At 45.2% G+C, this 23,083-nt stretch overlaps 1 protein-coding gene across 1 annotated transcript; it reads left to right on the top strand.

Annotated features, from left to right (window-relative positions):
- The first annotated feature begins 1,167 nt into the window (after positions 1-1,167).
- LOC147828139 (melanoma-associated antigen B16-like) lies at positions 1,168-23,045 on the top strand. The gene is given in 3 exon segments (XM_087211059.1): positions 1,168-6,290; positions 9,780-10,593; positions 10,596-23,045. Coding segments are annotated over 2 exon segments (990 nt in total). The 5' UTR covers positions 1,168-6,290; positions 9,780-9,842; the 3' UTR covers positions 10,835-23,045.
- The last annotated feature ends 38 nt before the right edge of the window (positions 23,046-23,083 follow it).

Here is a 23,083-nt window from a genome sequence, read left to right as displayed (position 1 = left end):
AGGAACACTTCTCCCCTCATTTTAGGAAATCAACGTTGTGCTAATCCTAAAACTGGATAAAGATAATAGAAGAAAAAGTACGAACATAGATAGAAATTTGTTTAACAAAACAAACTCTTAGAAGTCAGATCTGGCAGGATGTAGAAAGTGGTTTTGTTATCAGGATGGCAGTGTTGGTTCAGCATTGGAAGATCCACCCCCAAAAGTCATCATTTTGACAGAGGAAAGGAGAAAGCCATATGATCCTGTCACTAGTTGGAGAAAGAGTATTGGACTAAATTCTACAGCTGTTCATGGTAAAAGCTATCAGGAGACTAGAAGTAGAACAGAACCTTCTCAACAGATCAAAGACATGTACTCCATACTTCCAGCGAGAACACCTTCTATGAATGGAGAAGATACAATGCTTTCTCCTTAAGGTGGGGAACAAGGGCAGATATGCTTACTCTTTATCTGTCCATTAAACTTTGAAACCTAGGCCCAACCAAAAGAGTCTGGCAATAAAATGACACAATTAGGATAGGATTGGCAAGGAAGAAGTAAAATCTTTATATGTAGATGAAATGATCATCTACAGAGAAAATACTAAGAAATCTCTAGGAGCCCCTAGAACTTGTATTTGAATTTAGCAGGATTAGAAAAGACAAGGTATATATAAAAATTCAGATCTATGTATACTTCCTATAAATGAAGAATTGGATATTGAAATTTAAAAGTTATGTACAAGTACAAAGGACCTAGAAAAGTAAAAAGAAAGAAAAAAAAAAACAGTGTTGGAAGACGTTTAGTACCTAATTTTAGACTTCTTCTAAAGCTACAGTAATCAAGGCAGTGTTGGTGTAAGGACAGACATATAGATCATTGGAATAAAACAGAGAATCTAGAAATACAGCCACATATATATGGTCCACTGACTTTTGAAAGATTATTTAACATTAGCATTTTATAGAATATAAACTCAATTCAAGAGCCGAGGAAGAGATAGTGTTTTCAGCAAATGGCACTAGAACACCTGGTATCTGTATATAAAAAGTTAACCTCAACCCTTTATTTCCATACATGAAAACAACTTGAAGGGATCTATGAACCTAAATATGAAAGCCTAAAAGTATAAAACTTTAAGAAGAAATTATAAGGGAAAATGTTTATGAATTTAGGGTAGGCAAGAACTACCTAGGATACAAAAAACATGATGTATAAAAGAAAAAAATTGATAAATGAGATTCCATCAAAATTTAGAACTTTAAATGACATCATTAAAATGAAAAGTAGTCCTTAAACAGACCATATTTCCAATGCATATAACCTATGACCAGCTCATTAATAGACAACCCAATTAAAAAGTAGACAGAAGAAGATGATAAATAGCCAGTACAGCACGAGGAAAGGTGTGCAACTCTAGAATCAGAAAAATACTAATCAGTACAATAACAAGATTGAATTATACACTCATTAGGGAGATGAAGTCAAAAGTTTTAAAAGCCTTGTCATGACTTTTTCTTTTGGTTGGATTCTCCCCCTTTGCGTTTAATTTGTCACGCCCAGTGGATTCATTCTGCTGGGTTTCCTGGGGTTGTGATCCTCATTGTCTTTTCCTAGGGTATTTTCTAAAATTTTTTGGAGTGCCGGTTTGGTATTCATGAAGTTCCTGGGGTGCTCTTTATCATCAAAGTATCTTATTTCTCCATCAATTTTGAAAGATAGTTTTGCAGGGTACATCAATCTGGGTTGGAGGCTGTTTTCCTTTAGGGCTTGAAATACATCACTCCAAGCTCTTCTTGCCTTGAGGGTTTGCATTGAGAAGTCTGCTGTGATTCTGATGGGCTTTCGTTTGTATGTGATTTGTTTCTTTTCTCTCACTGCCTGTAGAATATTATTCTTCTGTTGGATTTCTGGAATCCTAACTATTATATACCTATGTGTAGGGTTTTTTTGATTAAGGCTAGCTGGAGTCCTATATGCCTCAGATATCTTTATGTCAAGTTCTTTTCCCCTCCTTGGGATGTTTTCTGCCATCACTTCTGTGAAGAGTTTTTTTATGTCATCTGCACTCTCTCCTCTTTCTTCATTGACTCCAATCAGTCTTATGTTATTCTTCTTTGCATCGTCTAGCAGCTGCTGGATTGATTTCTCATGTTCCCTTACAATTTTAAGCAATTTCTCTTTTCCTCCTCACTAATTGCAATCTTATCTTCTATATGTGCAATTCTATCCTCACATTGGTTCATTCTGCTGTGCAGACTTTCGATGGAGTTTTTAATCTCTTGGAAATCTGTTTGTATGTGTTTTATGGATTCCATTTGTTTCCTATGTTGGGATTCCATCATGTTCCTCTGATCCTCTATTTTTTTATCTGTGTCCTCTCTAGATTTATTAATCATGTCTTGCACCATGAGCAAAATCTTTGCTGTTATCTGAGTAATAATTTCTGACATCATTTTTCCCAGATCCTCTTTTGTTGCCAATTCAGAGAGTCCAGGTGGTTGAGTATCAGAGTGTTCCATCTCGTTTCCCTTTGGGGTTGCTGTAGGTGATCCGGAAGTTTGTTTTTGAGGCTTATGTGTCTTCTCATTGTGGGGTGGGGGTGCTTCTGGCGCCCACACGGCTCACCTTCTGTGCCCTAGGAGCTTGGGATGGCAGCGGAGGGAGCTTCCTTCCAGGTGGTGAGACCAGCACACCATCTTGGCCCTAGGAGCCTGGGATGGAGGCGGAGAGCTTCCTTCCAGGTGCTTGGACCAGCTCACCTTTTTGGCCCCAGGAGCCTGGGATGGCAGCGGGGAAGCATTCTTCCGGGTGCTGGAACCCACTGAGCTTCTCTGCCCTGGGAGCTTTTGATGGAGTTGGGAACCTTCCTTCTGGGTGCTGGGACTGGCTGAGCTTCACTGCCCTAGGAGCCTGGGATGGAGGTGGGGAGCTTCCTTCCGGGTGCTGGGAGTGGCTCACCTTGGCCCTCGGAGCCTGGGATGGAGGTGGGGAGCTTCCTTCCAAGTGCTGCAACTGGCTGAGCGTCACTGCCCTAGAAGCCTGGGATGGAGGTGGGGAGCTTCCCTCCAGGTGCTGGGACTGGCTCACCTTCTCGGCCCTAGGAGCCTGGGATGGAGGTATGGAGCTTCCTTACGGGTGCTGGGACCGGCTGAGCTTCACTGCCCTAGGAGCCTGGGATGGAGGCCGGGCGCTTCCTTCAGGGTGCTGGGACAGGCTCACCTTCTTGGCCCTAGCAGCCTGAGATGGAGGCCGGGAGCTTCCTTCAGGGTGCTGGGACTGGCTCACCTTCTTGGCCCTAGGAGCCTGGGATGGCAGTGGGGGAGCTTCCTTCCCTGAGCTGGGACCTGTTCTAGAGTGGTCCATTTTAGAATGGCTTCTGTGAATCTGTTCATAAAGGCTGCTGGATTTTCATCTAGTTTTTGAGTCATTTCTTGACTTTTATCATAATTTACTGCTTTAGATGGCATGTTTTTCTTTACCTCTATCAAATGGGAGATGAAAAGGGACATATTGTTTAAGTTAGGGGAGTCAGCCTGATAATTCCATTTAGGGTCTTTGTCAGGAATGTCAGCTACATTGGGTTAGGGCCTCACACGTGGAGAGAGTCTGAGAAAGCCATGCAGAGGCTCAGATGCCTGTCCTTCTTTCAGGGGTGGTGGTAGAAATGAGGATAAAATTAACATCTTGCCAATTGAGCCTATAGGAGTGGATGAGAAGTTAGAATTCCTTGGATCCTAAGTGTTTTTCAGTTTGGGAGAGGATGGAGGGAAAAGGGGATCATGGATGTGCACAATGTGTTCTACTCTGCCACCTCACAGAGAATGAGGGCAGAGGCTGGCAGAGGCTGTGGTTTAAGAGAGAGTCGGTGTGCACGAAAGTGGGCAGTGGGTGGGCAAAAGGGTGGTAGAAAGGGAGAAGAGGTAGAATGAGAAGAAACGTCTGATGGTAGAGTTGGGAAGACTGGAAGAAAGGGAGGGAGGGAAAAGGTGAGGATGAAGAAGAAGGGGCCGAAGTTTGAGGGACATGTGGGGGTGGAGGTGGATGGTTGGAGAGATCAAATTCAAGTGCGAGGAGAGAATTAGAGTCAAATGTAGATTGATCACAAAGGAGAAGTTGGAATGTAGTAGAGGATTACCAAAGTGAAGGATGACTGAGAAGGTGGCAACATGTCTGTATAGGCACTTCTGAGCACTTGACCTTGTGGTGAATAAAGGTATTTAAATGTTGAAGTATTTGGGATTCAAAGGTGTCATAAATTGTTTTGGTTTGATAGTTCCCCCTCCCAGGTAGAGGGTTTTTTGATTTTTAAAAAGCTAAAACAAAGGTGAGTCTTCGGGTAGTCAGAGGGCTGAGTCGGAGTTGCCTAGAGTAGAGTGGATAGGGTCTCCAGGTCAAAGGAAGAAAAACCATAGAGACAGAAGTGTCCTTGAATAATCTCAGGGAAATGGTGGCCACCAGCAGGAGACCAGTGTCCTGCATCTCCTGAGGGACCAGGGGAAGAGGACAGCGCCCCAGGCCTGGGAGGACCAAGATCGAGTAACAGGACTTATGGACAGATGGATGGAAGGAAGGGGCAAGGACCTTTGGAGGAGATCCAGAGACTCACTGGATTCCTAGGAGTTTACTTCCTGGATCAGAGAAGATGGCCGGTGTTGTGTGGAAGGATGACAGGAGCAAGGGTGGCCTTGTGGACTGACTGGTCCCCTCACAAAGGCCTCCCAGGTTTCAGCACCAAATATTAGGTAGACTTAAGAACCAGAGACTACTGATCAAGGCAGAATTAGTAGCATAAGTAGAGTCACATTTTGGGAGTCTGAAGTAGACTTCCACCAGGCCCCAAGAGGCAAGGCAGAAGCTTTTATCCCTGGGGTAAGGGATAGAGCTTGGGCTGGGAAGTGGAATGAGGGATGGAATGAAGCAGTGAGCAGGCCTTAAACATAGAGTAGAAGTAAGGCTGCTGGGGGGCTTTAAACTAACAATGCCCATAAGTGCACAGGGCCTGCTGGGGTTCAATCCTCAGTACTGCAGGGCAGGAAAAAACCCTGTGTTATGTCGCAAGGCTGTGACTCCAACAATCTGGGAGGCTGTAGCAAGAGGATGGCCATTGCCAGCCCAGAGAGATGGTCTTAGCCTCTTAACAAGTCCTTGTCACAAAATTTTTTTAAAAAATTGAAAAGCACTGGAGATGAATCTCAATGCAAAGACCCTGGGCTCAGTGGCCAGTACAGAAAACAGAAAACAACAAAACCAAACCTCTTTGAGTAACTAAGCTATCATTGCAGAATTGTGACCAAAGGACTGAGCTTCAGCCCTCCTGTCAGTCCCCAGTCTCTGGGCACCAGTGGAGGAAAGAGTTCCCCACAGACATCTCCCTAAAGAATCTAAAGGTGGTGAGGCCTTAGTCATACGTAGGCAGCATCGTGTCTTCAGAGAAAGAAATCCAGTTTCTGAGGCCTGAAAGGACCCCAGGTGGGGACCTTGAGTGAATTCTTAAGGTTATCCCCCACCCCAAAGCAGAGAGTGCAGCACAGTATCCAGGACCTGTGGTCTGTTCTGGATGTCCCGTGCCTGAGGTGTCTCAAAAATCCCTTCTGGGCTATGTGAGAAAGTTGGAGTCTTGACTGATAATAGATAACAGGCGGCACATTCAGAGTGCATGTGAAGGTTGCGAGAATAACAAGTAGCAGGCAGAGGAGGATCCAAAAAGCTCTTCCCTTGCTGTCAGCAAGGTCCTGGGAGACCAACAGGACAGATGACAGCCTGAGGAGATGTCTCATTTCCTTCTGACCTCTCAGGGAAATGTAGGTTTTGTTCAAAGCATACAACTGGATTTTGTCAGGTTCACAGAAGTAATGCTGGGTTTCCAGAGGTTTCAGCAAGATGTGTCTGAAGGAAAAAGACCCCACGTGCACATATGTGGTCTCACAGTTCACGTGGAACTCTGGGTAGTTTTCAGCAGAGATATCTGGAAGAGAAACTCGATCACTACAACGTGGCTTTTAGTGGGAAGGAGATTTTATGGTGGGAGGGCAAACTCAGGTCAGGTGGATAAATCCCAGGCCCTGTGAGGACTCAGTCACTCTGACAGAAGATCATCTGAACCACATACTCTGAAATAAAGGATCAACCTGAGCCTCTACACAAACTCTTTGGTCCACTCTGGAAAGAACGTGGGATAGGAACAAACAGGTCAGATAACTTCATGGTGTCCTTTCTGTTTTCTTTTAGAGGAGTGAGGGCTTCAGTGTGAGAGTGCGTGACCAGATCATCGGACAGAGAATTCCCAGGTTCTGGCAGAATTTAAGGTAAGAACTCGAATTTAGTTGTGATACAGCCAGTCAGCTCAGAACACAGGTGGCCCCACCATGTGCATCCATGTTGTCCATCATGGGATGTCAAGCCTTGCCATGGCTAAAGGTTCCACAGAGTGAGAAATGACAGTGGGAGATTAAGAAAAGACAAAGAGATATAGGATGGGGCCAGGTGGGGCATTAACTCCTGATGGGAGAAAAAGACCACCAGGCAACAGCAGAGCATTTACTTATAGTGGTGGAGATAAGGGAAGCGCAGGGGGAGGAAAAGGGGGCTGGTGTGTAAGTGGAGCCAGGGGAGTAGCTAAGGTCTGCAGGATGTCATGCTTGATGGTTGGCTGGCCAATGGGCAGGGAGGAAGCCAGTGCTCTTCTCCACCAGGCTTTGCTCCCCCACGCCCTCTGTCCTCCTGTGTCCTGTTCTCCTCCCTCAGGGCCCTGCCTCATCCATGGGAGAAGGCGAGTTAGGCCTGGCCATAGTGATCTAGAGGGCAGGGCTCCCAGCAAAGCCACACATATGTAATATTCCATCAGTTCCTCCTAGTTGTTCTTTAGGAGGTGAGTCTTTAGCATAAGGAAGGGATAGCAGGCCAACAGAGAGAGATTCACACAGGAGCAGGAGCCAATGTGTAGACATTAAGTGACTACTGGGAAGATGTTTATTCTAGTACATTTGGGACCCTCAAAACTTCACTCTGGCTGCATTAATCCATTAGATCCTCCTGGCAGGAATGGTCCGAATTTCTATGCTCTCATTTGATTTTCACGCCTCTCAGGGAAGTGAGGGTCTTGGTATCAAAGGCAGTCTCTGGTTAACATAGGAGTAAGTGTCTGGCGAGCAAGGCGAGGTCAAGGACCGACGCTATCATCCCCCTAAACACAATAGGGGCCCAACCAACTCCATTTCTGCGCTCAGTTCAGGAGGTCTCAGGCAGGCATCACCTGAAGAGGTATTCGTTCTTTTCCTTCCTGGGCTTCCAGCGAGGGAAGTATTTTGCTGTGTAGGGCCCACATCACATCCATCCCTTGGAGGGCCCTCTAGATAAGCTGGAGAATGAGTCAGAAAGCCTACCAAGATCAGAGTGAGGACCCTGAAGAGGTGTGAGGAGGCTACCTACCCTTATGCAGAGGTCTTCCCTTTGGTGAGAGCACTGGTAAGCCAGGTTTGGTAGATGTATGAGATGTCTTATCCCTTCCTTCCCAGTTGTCTCATGGATGTGAGGCCAGTTTCTAGCAGAAGCGATGATAGTTATCAGAACTGGGGACCGTAGCTCGGTAGGGAAGGATTAAACACTGACTGAGTGCCCGAGGAAGCAGCATTTCAGAAGATGGCGTCTGATCATTCCTTGCTTCATCATGATTTGAGCTGCTGGAAGCATGGTAAACCAGTCAGTCTATCATATCTCTGTATTTCATGTAAGGTAAATGTAGACTTGTGAAGGTTTGGGTCTGAAGAAGTGATATTACAGTGGTACCTTGGTTTACACATGGATTTCTTTCCTGATTTGGGGGAGATGGCTCTATTTGTGTTTGTGTGGGGAAGATGGTTGTGGTCATGTTTGTCGCCTGATGTGGACTCTGTGAACGGAAGCAAAGTTTTGCTGAACGCTTTTGTTTGAGAACCAAATTGCTTGCAAACGGAAGTATTCTTGAACTGAAGCATTGCTGTATGTCCCAAAAAGTTGCATTACTCAAGGGAAAGCCCCAGAGTCAGGATGACAACACACATCTCAGAACACACTGATCCAACAGAATTCAGGCTTGCCACAGCACTTGGGAAAATGGAGACAAACATGGTCACATGTGATGTTGCTGACTCTTCCTGAATGGTCATAGTGACATAGGTACTTAGTCAAAGTCAGCAATGTCAGTTCAGAGGACAGAAGGAGCATCCCACACTGTAAAGAGTTGTGTCGACCTTGACAGGGCCAAGTAATGACCACCCTCCACAGTGTAAGTGAGAATAGACATACTGGCTGCAATCTCCTGTTCATTCCATTAGAGGATCCGGACATGGTGGCCCAGTCTCACCAGCTCACTTCATGCACTGGTGTTTTAGGGAGGTGGTGGTGTAGGTGTGAATGTTGCATGTTGAGCCTCCAGTGTGTATGGTGCCCAGGAAATGTGGAGGATGCACATGGAGACATGCAGTAAGGCCTGGGAAGACTCCACCACAGGCATAGGGTTACCAAAGTACCGTGACAACTTTATCAAGCCAGGGAGCCATAGGCAGCTTTCAGCTGAACAGTGGCCCACAGTGGTACTTCTGGGGAGTTTTTGGTCAGGATTGTTTGTCACAGTGTGGGATTGTGGTGCCACGAACGATGAAGAAGGATTGCTCAGAGATGAGACTTAGTCCAGTCACTGAGGAGGTCAGAGGGGCTCTCTCAACCATAAGCACCCAGTATTAGGGAGACTCCTAGGAGCAGCAGTGAAGCTGAGAACTCTCTGGCTTTTATTCAGAATATCAGTGCAAGAGAAAAAAGCCAGAAATACAGCAGTTGGGTCAAGGATCTGTCTCAAGGATAGGCAGCTTTCTTGGGGAAAGGAGAATGACAACAGCTAGATACAACACGCCTCACTAATCTAAAATTCTTGTCTTTAGCTATTCCCTTCTCACAGAGCAAGCCTGCTTTTGTCATGCAGTTTAACCCTTCAGCCCCTGCCCAAGTCCCCGAGAGTTGTTCTTGATCCAAATGCCAGTGTCATATCACATTAGCAGACGGCAGTGTGTAGATGCTGTCAGTGCTTCTGATTAGGGCCTTGAAGCAAGTGCATGGCCCTCCCCAGAACACAGTGTTCTCTCCCATCTAGCCCTTGAATTACTCCAGGGAAGTGCCAGTGGATACACAGTGTCATTCCTTGATTTATTCACAGGCAAGTAAGACAGAGAGCTGCTTTTGTAGATAGAGGATATGGACTTGCTTGAGAGTGGTTAGGCCTCAAGACCCACGGGAAGCTAAGGCAAGAAATATAAATGATCACCTACTACAAAGAGTTGGATTCCCAAAGAATCAATCCTAGCCTTATGTTTAGACATGCAAGTGAAAAGGGAAGGGTTTGAGTTACAGGCGACACCTCACCAAATCATCTGATGTCTTGGGGAGGCCACTGCAATTGTCAGAGGGGGTAAAAATACACTCATTAAGTAGTCATCGCTCCTGCCTGGATACAAATGATATCTCCTACATAATCTACCACCTTCCTCAGCAATGAAGTGGACAGTGATACAGAGCCCAACGTTGCTGTCTCCTATGATTCCAGAGAATTCTCCAGTCAGATCTCTGGCAGTGCCCTCTGGAGGATTGTTACTTGCTCCTTCAGGTTTTTTGGGGACATAGAAACCAGGAGCACAAGAGTCTAGAGAGGCCTTATAGCACTCTTCTCAGGTAAAGTGTTTGGTAGAAGCTTCCATCAGAGCCACTATAGTTGAGCATTAATGCTGAGGACACTGACATCCTCCCTTTCTTCCTTTCTCCCTTAGGTAGCGATTCTTCATTGCCCACTCTGTCAACTTTCCTTCCTCCAGCCGTTCACTCACGCCATTATGTCTCAGTGTCAGGAAAATCTAGCATGCCTAGAGGATGAAGACCTTCAGGTATGCAGTGAGACCCCAGGCCTAGAGACAGCCCAGGTCTGCCGGGCTGAGGAAGAGAAATTTTCCTCCTCATGCCATCCTCTTGTTCCTGGCACTCTGGAGGAGGCACCTGTGGCTGAGTCACGCAATACTTCTGAGGGCCTTCAGTATTCCTGTTTCTCTCTGAGCAATTCTGAGGAGGGTGTTAGTAGCCAAGGTAATGAGCAGATCTCAAGTACCAGACAGGCTGCGGCAGCCCCTGGGAATGTGCCCCGTGATGCTCTGGATGAGAAAGTGTCCTTCTTAGTGGGTTTCATGCTGCTCAAGTATCAAATGAAAGAGCCAATAAGGAAGGCAGATATGTTGAAGGTTATCATGCAGGAGGATGAGGCGTACTTCCCCCAGATCCTACTGCGAGCCTGTGAGAGCATAGAGACGGTCTTTGGCTTAGATGTGAAGGAAGTGGATCCCATCAACCACTGCTATGGTGTCTTCATCAAGCTGGGCCTCACCTACGATGGGATGCGGAGTGATGGAGAGAGCATGCCCAAGACTGGCCTCTTGATACTTGTCCTGGGTGTGATCTTCATGAAGGGCAACCGTGCCACTGAAGAGGAGGTCTGGAAAGCACTGAATCTGGCAGGGATGTATTCTGGGAAGGATCACCTCCTGTTTGGGGAGCCCAGGGAGGTCATCACCAAAGAATTTGTGAAGGAAAAGTATGGGAATACCGGCCGGTGGCCAACAGTGATCCTCTGCAGTATGAATTCCTGTGGGGCCCAAGAGCCTGTGCTGAAACCAGCAAGATGAAAGTGCTGGAGTTTTTGGCCAAGATTCTGGGGACTGACCCGTGTCATTTCCCATCTCAGCATGCAGAGGCTCTGCTAGAGAATGTGGAGAGAGCACTAGCCAGTATCTCCCTGAGCGCTGCTTCCGGTTCCAGGTCCACTGCAAGTTACTGAGCGTGGGGCAGTAGTTTCTCCCACACCTAGTCAAGTGACAGGTGGATTGTTCACTTATTGTTCCAAGAGTAGATAGTTTGTTCCAGGAGAATGCTAGTATTGAAAGAATATAGGTACCTGTGGTGGGATGGGTCTGACAGGAAAACAGAATATATCATTCACATGTTAGTTTTCAATGTGTAACCTGACAATTTAGTGTTTTATTTTTGAAGGTTGTATTTTTCAACAAATGTTACTTCATTTAAAAGAGGCTTAGTTTCAATATCTTGAATATCCAAATAATAATATTCACACATCATTCCATTTATGAGATTAACTAGTATGATCATGTCTATATGATAAAATGAAATCTCAAAGCATCATTTTATATGGTCATGTGGAATATAACAACACATTGAATTTACATAGACTTTTTTTGGAAATATGAAAGATCTCAGTCTTAATGCACCTGGCATCAGCTGAAAGAAGTAGAAATTATAAAAGTCGCTCCCTTTTCTTATTCCTTTTAGTGTCTTGTTCTGTAAAATTAAATGACTTATAAATGGCTTTGTTCATCTGCTTTACCGAGTTTAGGAGAAATAAAGCTGAATGAATTGCATAATGCGGATACTGGTTCCGTGTTCTCCAACCCTGAATCGTGTACCTGCTCTGGGAAAGCAGCGCACTACTACTGGGGATCCTGGGGTCAGGGGAACTGAGAAGCCACCTGTAGAGTTTTAACGTAGGAGCAGTAGCCTTGGAGACAGGAAAATAGGTCTTCTAATATCCAAGGACAAGTAGAAAGAAGGTACGTGCACGGAGGAGGAGGGGGCAAGTCCACATCCGTTTCTGTGTGAGTGTTTTCTCACAAGCATTGCTTGGAACATCTGAAAACCAAATTCTTTAAAGGAACTCAGCGTTAGTTTAAGCTGGACTGTGTGTCAGAGGAGGATGAAGGAATGGCGAGCAGGGACTAGCCTCTCAAAATGTATTTCTCAGATTTGAATCCCGGAAGCCTGTAGTGAAAATTGTCTATCAGTGTTCTCTGTTGATCCTGGGTAATTCTGAGAGGCTTCTCACCTGTGCCAGAAATGGTAGACATTCTCCTCTCTTCTTCAATACAGTTGATCACTACACAAACGGCATGTTTTATTCAAGTGTTTTTTGAGGAATAAGGATGATGCTCCTTTGACTAGTTACTGAAAATCAAGTGTGGGTGGGGATGCATTGCCTTCACCCAGGAGAGACAATGCTCACTTCTTTCAGGGCAACATTTTGGGGGGAGGTACTGTGTGCTGAACCCAGGGCCTTCGCACTACGCTACATCCTCAGCCCATTTTATTTGTTATTTTTGAGTCAAGACCTGGCCAAATTGTTACATCGCCCAGGGTGTGCTAGAACTTATCCTCCCACTGCTGCCTCCCAGGGTGCAGGGATGACAAGCGTGCACCCCAGGTCCCCCTTAAAAGGGAATTGTATGTTGCTTATCTCGCTTGTAATTTGACAAGCCATAAGTAAGGGCAAACATTTGGTGGAGAGGTGTGGCATGAATAAAAGCAGGATTTGGATTGTAGGACAACTTTGAGCAGGGACAGGAGTTTGAATTTCCACAAGATTTCAATCATACTACTGAAGAAGGCAGCCTTAAACCTAAATTAAATTCTGAACGTTGAGGGCGCAACATTATTGTTTTACTTGCTGATGATAATTTTTGTCTGATTGGATAGTCCCGGCCCCATGGCATTTTGTTTTCTGAGAAAGCCTGTATTTACATCATACACAGATAAAAGTAGATAGTTTTTGGTACCAGGGATTGAGCTCAGGACCTTGTGCTTGTGAGGCAGGTGGCAGCATCATTGAGCCAAATCCCTATCCCAAAAGTAGATTTGAATTCTACATAATCAAAGCAATAACTGCTCTTCAGCAAAAACTTGAAATACACCAGGCATTTTGCCATCTTCTTCATATACTTTACACACTGTACATGGTCCTAGAAGATGGGAATTATCCAAGCCAATTGACACTCTGGTCTGAGCGTGTGTGATCGTGTCCTCTTTCACGTATCTGGTCATCCACACTGGGGTGAGACCTCTTTATTGAGTTCATCTAGAATTGCCTCTTTCACCTGGATTACACCTCTGTCCCTGGGCTGATTTCTATTGTCAGAATCCTTTCATGACTCTCAGGATGTAAAAGGAAACATGCTGTGACCAATGAACTTAAAGCAGGATTAAGACAGGAAGGTGAAATCAGATTCAAACACAACTTTAGGTTTGTTTATCTGTGGGATTCCTTTGGTTGAGTGCTGCTTCCCCTTCTCCCAAGATTTCTTGAGAACCACCTGGGTCTCCATGCTGATATTTTGCCAACTCCTTGCCTTATGGCATGTTTCTCTTGGTTGTCTACAGTGTGCCCTCTTGTTCATACTGGAATCAGACTTGCTGGCCTTCAGCACACCCTCCTGTAAGGGTTGTATGCTGTTCTCATGGGGAGAAACAGTGCGGAATCTCCTGTCCTCCCCCTTCCAGAGTGCACTCCCACTCCTTGTTGGTTTCTTCACACTGGTGCTCCTCTGAGGGCAAATCACGTTCCAGTTAGAAGATAAATTTGACAGTGAAATTCTGGCATGACCACCCTGTTGGGTGTCTCTTCCACATTCGAAAAGTAGTTTTCCAGAAAGCTGCTGAGGAGAGTCTCTTTTGCTGTGTCATCCATTGGGAGGTCTAATACTGAAGTTGGAGAGAGTGCACGGAAGTCACAGTGACATTTGCAGTGGAGCTTTCATCAGATGATATACTGGGAACTGGTTACTGATCACACAGATCTACGATTGAGCTTACCCGTGCAATCAAACCCAGTTAGTAAACTGAGTATTCTATACATGTGAGCTCCAAGGAGTTTCTGAAAAGAAGGATGTCTCCTGAGATCGGTGACCTAAAATCTCCTGAGGTGGGTGTAATATGCCAAGGGCATGGAGAGGCAGCACTCATTTCTTTCAAAGAGAAGTGTAATAAGTTCCCCTCATTGCAATTTGGCAAACAATAAGCTCAGGGCAGTTATTTTGGCAGGGGTTTAAAGAATGACAAAATGTGAGTTAGAAGAATCTGTGGTAACTTATGAAGCCTCCATCCATGGAAAAGAGGTATGGTAAAGCACACGGAACTCACCAGGTGACGCATCTCATGTGGATGTTTTCGTGACCTTCCCAGACTTCTTCAGAGAATGAAACCTGTTTTATTGCCAGACGTGGCATCTTTGTTCAGCAAAGACAGAAGTAATTCAACACTGTGTCTTTTCTGACTTACAACCCAGGGAAAAAAATCCTGTTTTACTTTTTCCTCTTTTCTATGGGTGTAGCACACTGTCAGGTGTGTTCCCTCATCCTGAAGATAGTAGAAATTTAGACTTTGACCATGAGTCAATAGGAAGTAGAAAATTGTCACCCTCTTAAGGTGTTAGAAATTATGGCATAGCTATGTGTGGAAAGGTATTGTCATATTTTGTATTGAAAATGTACCTCAAAGGTCTGGTGATGGGATTGTGGGGATTGCTCTGGTCCAAAATCAGTGGACCCAGCTGACCGTGGACTGAAATCTCTGAAACCATGAACCAAAAGACAAATTTCTTCCTTCAAGTTTACTTTCTCAAGAATTTGGTCACAGTGACAAAAACCTACTAAAACAGGTATGATTTGATGCAAACTATCATAAGAAAGAAAAATATCAGGCAGGCATGGTGATGCATGCCTGTAATCCCAGGAATCACATAGGCTGAGGGAAGAGAATCTAAAGTCACCCCAGGGCCACATAACAACTGAGACAGACCAAATCTGGAAATAATAAAAATAACAAATTCACAATAGATGTTTATGCAGGTAGCTCTGTGTCATGGTCCTGGGTTCAATGCCCAACCCAAAAATGGGTAGGGGGATTTCAGTGCTTAGTCTCACTGTATGGGATCATTTAAAACACTCGCTGTTAGCCCGTGTGTGGCGATAATCCCCCAAAAAGAGAAACACAACATGACAGGATGTGGAAAATGTTTGGAAAATTTCACAGAATTTGACCTTGGAAACTGAGCCTTGAACTGAAAGGGGTATTAGAAAAAGTTCTACCAGTTTGTCTATTGGAGACCTACTCTGTAAAGTGCAAGGGAGGCCGCAAGTGCTCCTCCGTATCTGGGCTTTTTCTCCTTCCTGGGCCTAGGGAGAGATAAAAGTGTTCTTGTAGTTAGAAATAACCACATGACTAGGCCTTGCCATTTGTGCATGACTCAAATAATAGCACTCATTCCAGGCCACATTCTTGATACTCACTGTAGCACCTTCCATGCTTTGCTCTCCTTCAACATCAAATGCAGAGATCATGAGTTTCAAAGTAGAGCTTCGAGAAGAGAGCGGCGTAGACTCTTTGCTGTCCATTAGCACAGAATGGCTGCCAGTGCACATGTATGATAGTTAGTGTCCTCAGGCGGCCTGGTGCTTCCAGCCGATCTTCATCAGAAGTAGAAGTTGTATAATTCATAAGTAAATCTAAATTATGAAAACATGCAAATACCCCAAAAAACAAGCTAATGTTTCAGATGCATCAAAATTGAAATGCGAAGGCTGTGGAAAACATACAAATACTTAATTTTGTCCATTAGAGAATATTACACACTTAAGAAATATATATTGATTTTTACGATTTGCTTTTTGTCACTCAGCATAATGACCTGGAGATGAACTCAGATTATTGCCTGTACCACATTTGTGTTGTTTTCGCTTATGGCTTGGTATGTCTTATAGAAAACAGAGCTTTTCTGTTTTGTCTTAGTGGTACTGGGGAACAAACCCAGTGACACTCTGCCAGCGAGTTGCTACCTGGCCCCGTTTATTTAGTTTTTCATTTTGACACAGGGACTCCCTAAGTTACCCTGTCGGGCCTTGAAGTTGCCATCCATCCTACTGTGTAGCAGGGATTACAGATATGCACCATAAGCTTCTGACTAATGATCTTTTATCCACTCCCACAGATAAGGACAACTGGTTTTCTCCCATGATTTGGTCTTTACCCAGAGAGCTGCTGTGAACATCCATATGCAGTTTTCGTGTGTGTGCCTGCAAGTCTGGCCTCTGGCTACCTGTCCTGGGTGTGATCATCCTGAAGGCAAGCGTGCCACTGAAGAAGAGGTCTGGTCTGGGGAGCACTGGATCTGACAGAGCTGTATGCTGGGCAGCAGCATGTTCTTTATGGGGAGCCCAGGGAGCTCCTCACCCAAGACGTTGTGCAGCAAAAGTGCCTGGAGTACCAGCAGGTGGCCAACAGTGATCCTGTGCAATATGAGTTCCTGTGGGACCCAGAGCCCATGCTGAAACCAGTAGGATAAAGTCCTGGCCTTGTTGGCCCAGGTTCACAGGACCAACCTGGGTGCTTTCGCACCTCAGCATGTAGAGGCTGCTAGAGGAAGGAGAGAGAGCACCAGCCAAACTTCATTCACAGCTGCTTCCAGTTCAGGGCCTCTCCAAGTTCCGATACCTGGGGTAGTAGTTTCTACCAGACCTAGTCACGGCAGAGTGACAATGTTCACTTGTTGTTCCAAGATGGTATTTCCTTAGTTTGTTCCAATAGAATGTTAGTTTTCAAAGAATGTAGGTCCTGTAATGAATCTGAAGAGAAACCAGAATGTGTCATCCATGCATTTTTTACTTCTATGAGTAATCCGGCAATGTACAATTTTGGAAGAATTAATTTTTCTAATATCATTCATTTAGAAGAGCTTTAATACTCGGTCAATGCATGATGTCATTAAGGTTTTTTCCTCCTAATTTGGAAACTGAGAGTTTGTTAATGTTTGCATACTTGTTGGCATCTATATCAGTACTGATTGGGTAATTCTGGACTAGCTTAAAATTTGCTTTGCATCCTCAAGGGGTATGGCCTTTGAATAGCCCTTTTCCACCCCAGAACAGTTGCGGCTAAGCCAGCCTTGTCTGAGGGCCAGGGTTTGATTTGTATGGAGATCCTAACTGAGCATGTAGCCCTCCCTTGTAACCACACAGTGTGTAAGCCATGCTTCGAGGTTATCTTGGAAAAGGCACACTCGTGCTGTCCCTTCTGTCTCCTCCTGATCACTTTGTGTGCTCAGTACCACTGTGTACAGTCTCCAGTATGAAACTGTGGGAGACAATTCAAAGGCACTATCCCAATGCATGCTGCTCTGGCTGGCAAGGATTCCACTTGTAGAAATCATGTGGCAAGAGTGGGCCTCCCTGCCTAATCCTGGATCTTAGAGGAAAAACTTCCACTGTTTTCTATTGACTTTCGGACGAGGTTGGGTCCGCTTTCCAAAACATAATACCCACGTCCACAACTCAGAGGAGGAGAGGTCTAATTTGGCTCACGGTTTCAGAGGTTTCAGTCCAGGATCTACTGTCTCTAAGATGGAGACATCAGGGCCGAAGGTGTGGGAGAACCAAGCTGCTCACTTCATGGTGGCCAGGAAGCAGAGCACAGGGAAGAGCACCAGTGAGAGATGTCCCCTCCAAAGGGACGCTCCCAGGGACCCGCTGCCACTGGGCTGACTTCCTAACAGCACATGTAGCTGTGAACATCCGTGGAGTCATCTGTGCATGGTGTGGGGCCCCCGTGATCCAATCACCAGTCCAGGAGTCTCTTCATCCAGGGAAGTGGACAATTAAGTGGAACTTTCCAGCCCCACCCCTAAGAGTGTAATGAGGGTGGGCCTTCTGCGGTAGCCTTGTCTTCCCCTCCCCTCCCCTCCCCCTTCTCATCCTGCCCCCTCCCGCCACTCTCTTCTCCTCTCCTCTATTTTTTCACACAGGCTCTTGCTACTGGCCTTCATGTCAGCATGGAGCTCAGACTGGCCCAAAACTCTCAGTCACCCTGCCTCAGCCTCCCAAGTTCTGGGGCTACATGCTGCACTGGCACCGCTAAGGCTTCCTTGATGATATTTGTGTGCTGCTGCTGTCCCAGCTCATTCCCTCTTCAGCAGGTTTGTTTCACACATTTCCAATGAGCATTCTCTCTCCCTCTGGTCTCTCTGTTTGTAGTCTCTTCCTGTAGTGCTGTAGGACTCTAGTAACAGGCCCAATGCAGTCTTGTCATTTGTTCCGAACTAACTGAAAATATCATTCTGAGTTGTCCTTAGCAGCTTTTGCACAGAGCAGCTTACGGCCTTCCAACTTCTGTCCCACGGGCTCTGCTAAGCGCTCAGGTTCATCCTTGGCTCTGTGGTCCTTTCCATCTCTTCCCACAGCCTTGCCCACTTCAGCTTTTCTGCACAGCCACTAGCATCCCCTTGACTGCTTCTGACTCCACCCGCACTCTTCCCCATGGCTCTCACTGATGAGGGCGGCACAGCTCCATTTTGAGGGTGTTCTATCACCCTGGTTGCAAAGACCCTTGCAGTGTCCTGGGCCACGAAAAGAACCCTCTCTGGCCTCAGTTACTTTTGAAATCTCTTTCCCTGATACTATAAAAGGTCTAAGACTAAAGCCCACGGTCTTCTATCTCAGTATTCTCAGTTGTTCCAAGAATCCAATGACTGACTTCACTGTCAAAGTCAAAATAAAGTCTCAGAGAGGAGCTTACTCCCTGCTCCACAGCTTCTTAAAGATGAAATTAGCACTAGAAATACACCAGGGGCTTTTTTTCATACCTTGTAAATGGTGAGACAACTTGGGAATCATTTATGAAGGACATCTAGTGGACAGGAATCAGAAGGCAGCTAAACATCCTCCAATACATAGACCTTTAGAGCCTGACACGTTGACAGCACACAGGTTGAAAAAGTCTGCACAGGCAAATAAAATGACACTGTCTGGGATGGGGCACAGACAGCAGGATTTTGGGGCTCCCCAGGTCATTAGAGCGCACATCATATAAATTCGGGAAACAGGGTATTCCTGCTCAGCCTCTGTTATGTGATACAGATTTTATCTCTAGGACTCACCAGCTCATACACTCCTACCCAGTTTTCTAGTAAATGTTTTCTTTCTAATCATTGGTAAAATATCATGATGTTCTGGATACTATTTTTCCATGTGGGCATGTGTGTGTGTGTATGTGGGTGTGTGTGTGTGTGTGTTTGGGCATGTGTGTCTGAAGAAGACCGTCCTTACCCAGATGTTGTAGAGATGGTCTTATATATTTCCTTCTAAAAGTATCATCAGGGAGCTTATTTTATTCTGCGTGGTTTAAGCTATGGGGATAAATTTATCTTTTCCTGTGGATAATCAATTAGCCTAGCTGTTTAAAGGTTCTATTCCTGGCCGGGCCTTGAGGTGCACACCTGTAATGCCAGCACTCAGGAGGCTGAGGCAGGAGGATCACCGAGAGTTCGAGGCCAGCCTGGACTACATAGTGAGTTCAGGGCCAGCCTGAACTACAAAGGGAGACCCTGCCACAAAACAAAACAAAACAAAGTGCTATTCTTTTCCACATTTCAATGCCACATGGGTCATAGGCCAAGCTGTCCCATGTTGGTAAATCTGTTTCCAGGAACTCTATTCCATCGTCCTCTTTGTGAATCTCTTTGCAATGAAACAGCTTTATTGAGATTTAATTGATAGGGAGGAAATTGCACATACTCAAAATATAAAATTTGGTAAGGTTTAAAAAACAATCTTAACCATTTCAAGTATAGAGTTCTACAGAGTCACACTGCTGTGTGACTAGTCTCTGGAAAGTTCTAGTGTCACAAAACTGAGTCTATTATCCATTAAAACTCCCCATCCCCCTGCTACCAGCCCCTGACCACCTCCATGCTACTTGCTGGTTCTGACTTTGATCATTCTAGGTACTTCACACAAGTGGAATCACACAATACACGTGATTTTGTGACTGGTTTATTTCCCTTAGCCTGACGGGCTTGAGGTTCACCCTTTTAGCATGTGACAGGAAATCTTTCCCTTTAAGGATGAAAAATAAGTTACTTATTCATTTCTCCTTGAACATCTAAAAGTATGCCGCTATAGACGTGTCTCTTCCTGACAATAGTACAAAGTATCTGAGTAACCACAGCTTTACAGAAAGCCTGATATAATCAAAGTCCTCTCATACTTTTTGCATGACCACCTGGCTTGTCCATTGGTGCTCTTTTACACTTCTGAGTGAGATAAGATCTGCCCATCGAGCTTCATGAGAAACTGCAGTGGCCACAAGCCCGTGTTCGCCGTAATCCTGTTTCCTTGCTCCTGAACACAGAGTTGGAGTCAATAGCCCAGCTATCTGGCTGCTATTAGTCCTCGTTATGTGAGCAGGAATGCTGCATCACCCCTCCAGCCAGCCCATAAACCCCATGAAAAGACGCCAAACTCCTTGGGCTTCCAGACAGGTGCAGATAAGCACGGAGCCCTGGCCGCCTCCCTGCTAAGGACTTGTGGCTACAAGATTGAAGGACACTGAGCCACAGCCAGAAGGGACCTCACTTTGGACACAACAGGAGTCAGAAATAACACTACTGTGGGAAGTCACGGCTGTTTCTCCATTTATCAGAGCAACTAATGGTCCCTAAATGAGCATGAAACTCTTGTGGGGTTTTGGTTGGAACTGGAGTAGATGGAGGGGACTCACTAAACTTAGAACACAGGCCCGTTTCAGTGATGTACATAGCCTATACCTTTACTTACTGTCTTTCGAGAATTTCAACAAAGAAGATTTACTCCCACTTAAAGTCATATTTATTTTCCAAAAGCTTCTCTGGGGCTAGGGATCTACCTCAGCGGTGGAGTGCTTGCCTAGCATGTATGAGACCACAGGCTCCATCCCCAGAGCTGAAAAAGTAAGACTGTCACTGATGTATCGGAATGGATAGAGTTTTCTTTGTAATTATTGAAGTATAATTTGTAAATTAAACAATTTAAGTAATTTCGGGTATAAGGTCTGAAGAGTTTTAGTAAATTTTGTAATGGTGGGACCGTGACCACACCCCTGCTACAGAACCTGCTTATCACCCCCTAAATTCCCTAGTGCCTCCCTGTGGTCACGCTCCACTCACTCTCACCACGGGAATCACAACACTGTTTTCTCACTGTGGCGCTCCTTTTCTGGAAAATTCTTAAACATGGAGTCATGACTATTTAGTCTTTTCCTGGATAATCATGTTGACAGTAAAAATTGTACTTTCCTTTCTTCCTTTGCAATTCTTTCACTTTAATTTCTTTCTCTTTCTGTTTAGAAGTTACGCTTACACTTTCCCATACATTTACTGAAAAGCTAAAGTTAATGAACGACTCAGAACAGACTCTAGAGACCTTAGCACTTATCAGCCCTCTCCCATCTTAAGCTTTTATATGCAACTCATAGATAGCCATTTAAAATTTCAATCAGGGCTGGTTTACCTTAGCAACAGGCTCATCATTTCATTTGTTCATCATTTCTTCTTGATCTGGCTCCATTTTGGGTCCAATTGCATTCCTTCCCAGATTGGCTCCTTTGGAAAGCCCTTCATCTGGAACAGTCTTCATTTTGTCCTCATGCTTGAGCAGTGGTGTAGTAACTAATGGACTCAGACTCAGCACTTGAGCATTAAGTTCATGTCTTTGATGACATTTCTGTTTTTGTTTTCTCTCACTTTGCTGTTGGTTGAAAGTCTGTGGTCTGTCAGTCTAGTTGTACATCCTCTATCATTCATTTGCTGGTTTTTCTCCTCTGGTTTCCTCCAACAACTTCTCTTTGTACCTGAAAGTCCCTGCGTTTGCTTATGTGTCTATGTATGAGTCTGTTTTTATTTAGCCTAGTGGAGACACACTATCCTTTCTCAACTTGAGGATTCATGTCTTTCAGGAATGCTGGAAAAACTTAAGCGCACTTCCACGATTGCCTTCTCACCGGCTATTTTTAGTTTACAGAAATTCCATGCACTATTGAATGGGCCTTCTCACTTTATCTTCCCCGCCTCTTACAAACTCTTTATCACTTCATCTATTGCTTTTTCATAATCTGTTTCAGGGTTCATAACTCTGCTTTAGGTTGTAATCCAAGATTCCCGATTCTCTCAGCACCTGCGTCTATCCAGCTGTGTAACCATAACATAGCAGTTGATACTTTGGGGATCACATGGTTCATTGACATTGTCACTGTCAAATGTCCCCAGGAAGGGGAAGTAAATTCTCCAACAGACCCTGACTTAAGGTAATGCATGAGACTGTGCAGTTTCTTGAGGTTCGCGATTTTGTCAGGGTCCTCTCAACACACCAGTAACTTCAGTGGCCTGGGTCACGGGCGACATCCAGACCACTGGGTCTCAGCAGGGACACGGTCACCCCTCAGAGGACACTTGGAAATGTCTGCTCATTTGCGTTTTTGCAGTTGGGGGAACGAATGCCACTACTGGCCTCTAGTGGGAAGAGGTTGCGGATGCTCCTAACATCCTCAATGCACAGCCCAGCCTCCCTGTTCCCAAACAACCCACCCCAAAATGTCCACAGTGCCAAGGTTGAGAAAACTTGATCTGCCCTGGAAAAGGAAAAGTGTGGTATGGGTTAATCTGAAAATGGAGTTAAAATCTCCATGGCCTTGTGCTCTGTAGTGAATGATTATTGTAAACACATTTTCTTTCTAGCACTGCCAGACACACAACTCCCCATGCAACCTCTTAGTACCACCAAGAGCATAACTCCCTATCTCTGCTCCAAGCTTGAACACATTCTGGAATGCAATGTTCTATGAGGCCCACTCTAAGTACGTGTCTTGCTTATCTGGTCCTCCTTGGCAGATCCCACCCTGAACCGATGCATATGCCAAATATGTTTCTTACCTTGAGTTTGACCTCGCTATAGACCAGTCAGTACGAATGATTTTATGTATGTAACCAATCAACTGCCTGCTCTGCTTCTGTACTAGTTCCTGCTTGCAAATCCTATATAAACTGTAGACAGACAGAAAGACAGGGCCTGGTTCTCTGAGGAATTATCCAACCAGACCCATCGATGTAAATAAAGTTTGCTTTCTGCCTCCACGTCCTGGGTGCCTGTTGGTATTTCTCATTTGCTGTTACAAACTCACCAATGGGTGCATCTGGCAGACCTCTAAGCTCTGAGAATGGGTATTTTCTGTGTGCACACAGGAGCCTATTTCCACACTCGGAGCCAACCTGGAGTTGGTCCCTGTCACTGACGTGAGCTGGCACACACCAGCCAGCACACTTCCCTGCCTGTGGATTTTGGCAGCATGTGAACAGGAAGTGTTGGGCGGCAGACTTCCGGAAATGAAACCCTTCAAAGAAGAAATGGACGGCAGCACAGAGGAGGCCAGGACCTTGAGACAC

This window comes from Heterocephalus glaber, unplaced genomic scaffold (assembly GCF_053883595.1).
Source record: "Heterocephalus glaber isolate CG9 unplaced genomic scaffold, H.glaber_assembly_v1.0 deba00001276, whole genome shotgun sequence".
NCBI lineage: Eukaryota > Metazoa > Chordata > Mammalia > Rodentia > Bathyergidae > Heterocephalus > Heterocephalus glaber.
The sequence above is the reverse complement of the archived record's forward strand: the minus strand, read 5'-3'. Positions and strand labels throughout refer to the sequence as shown.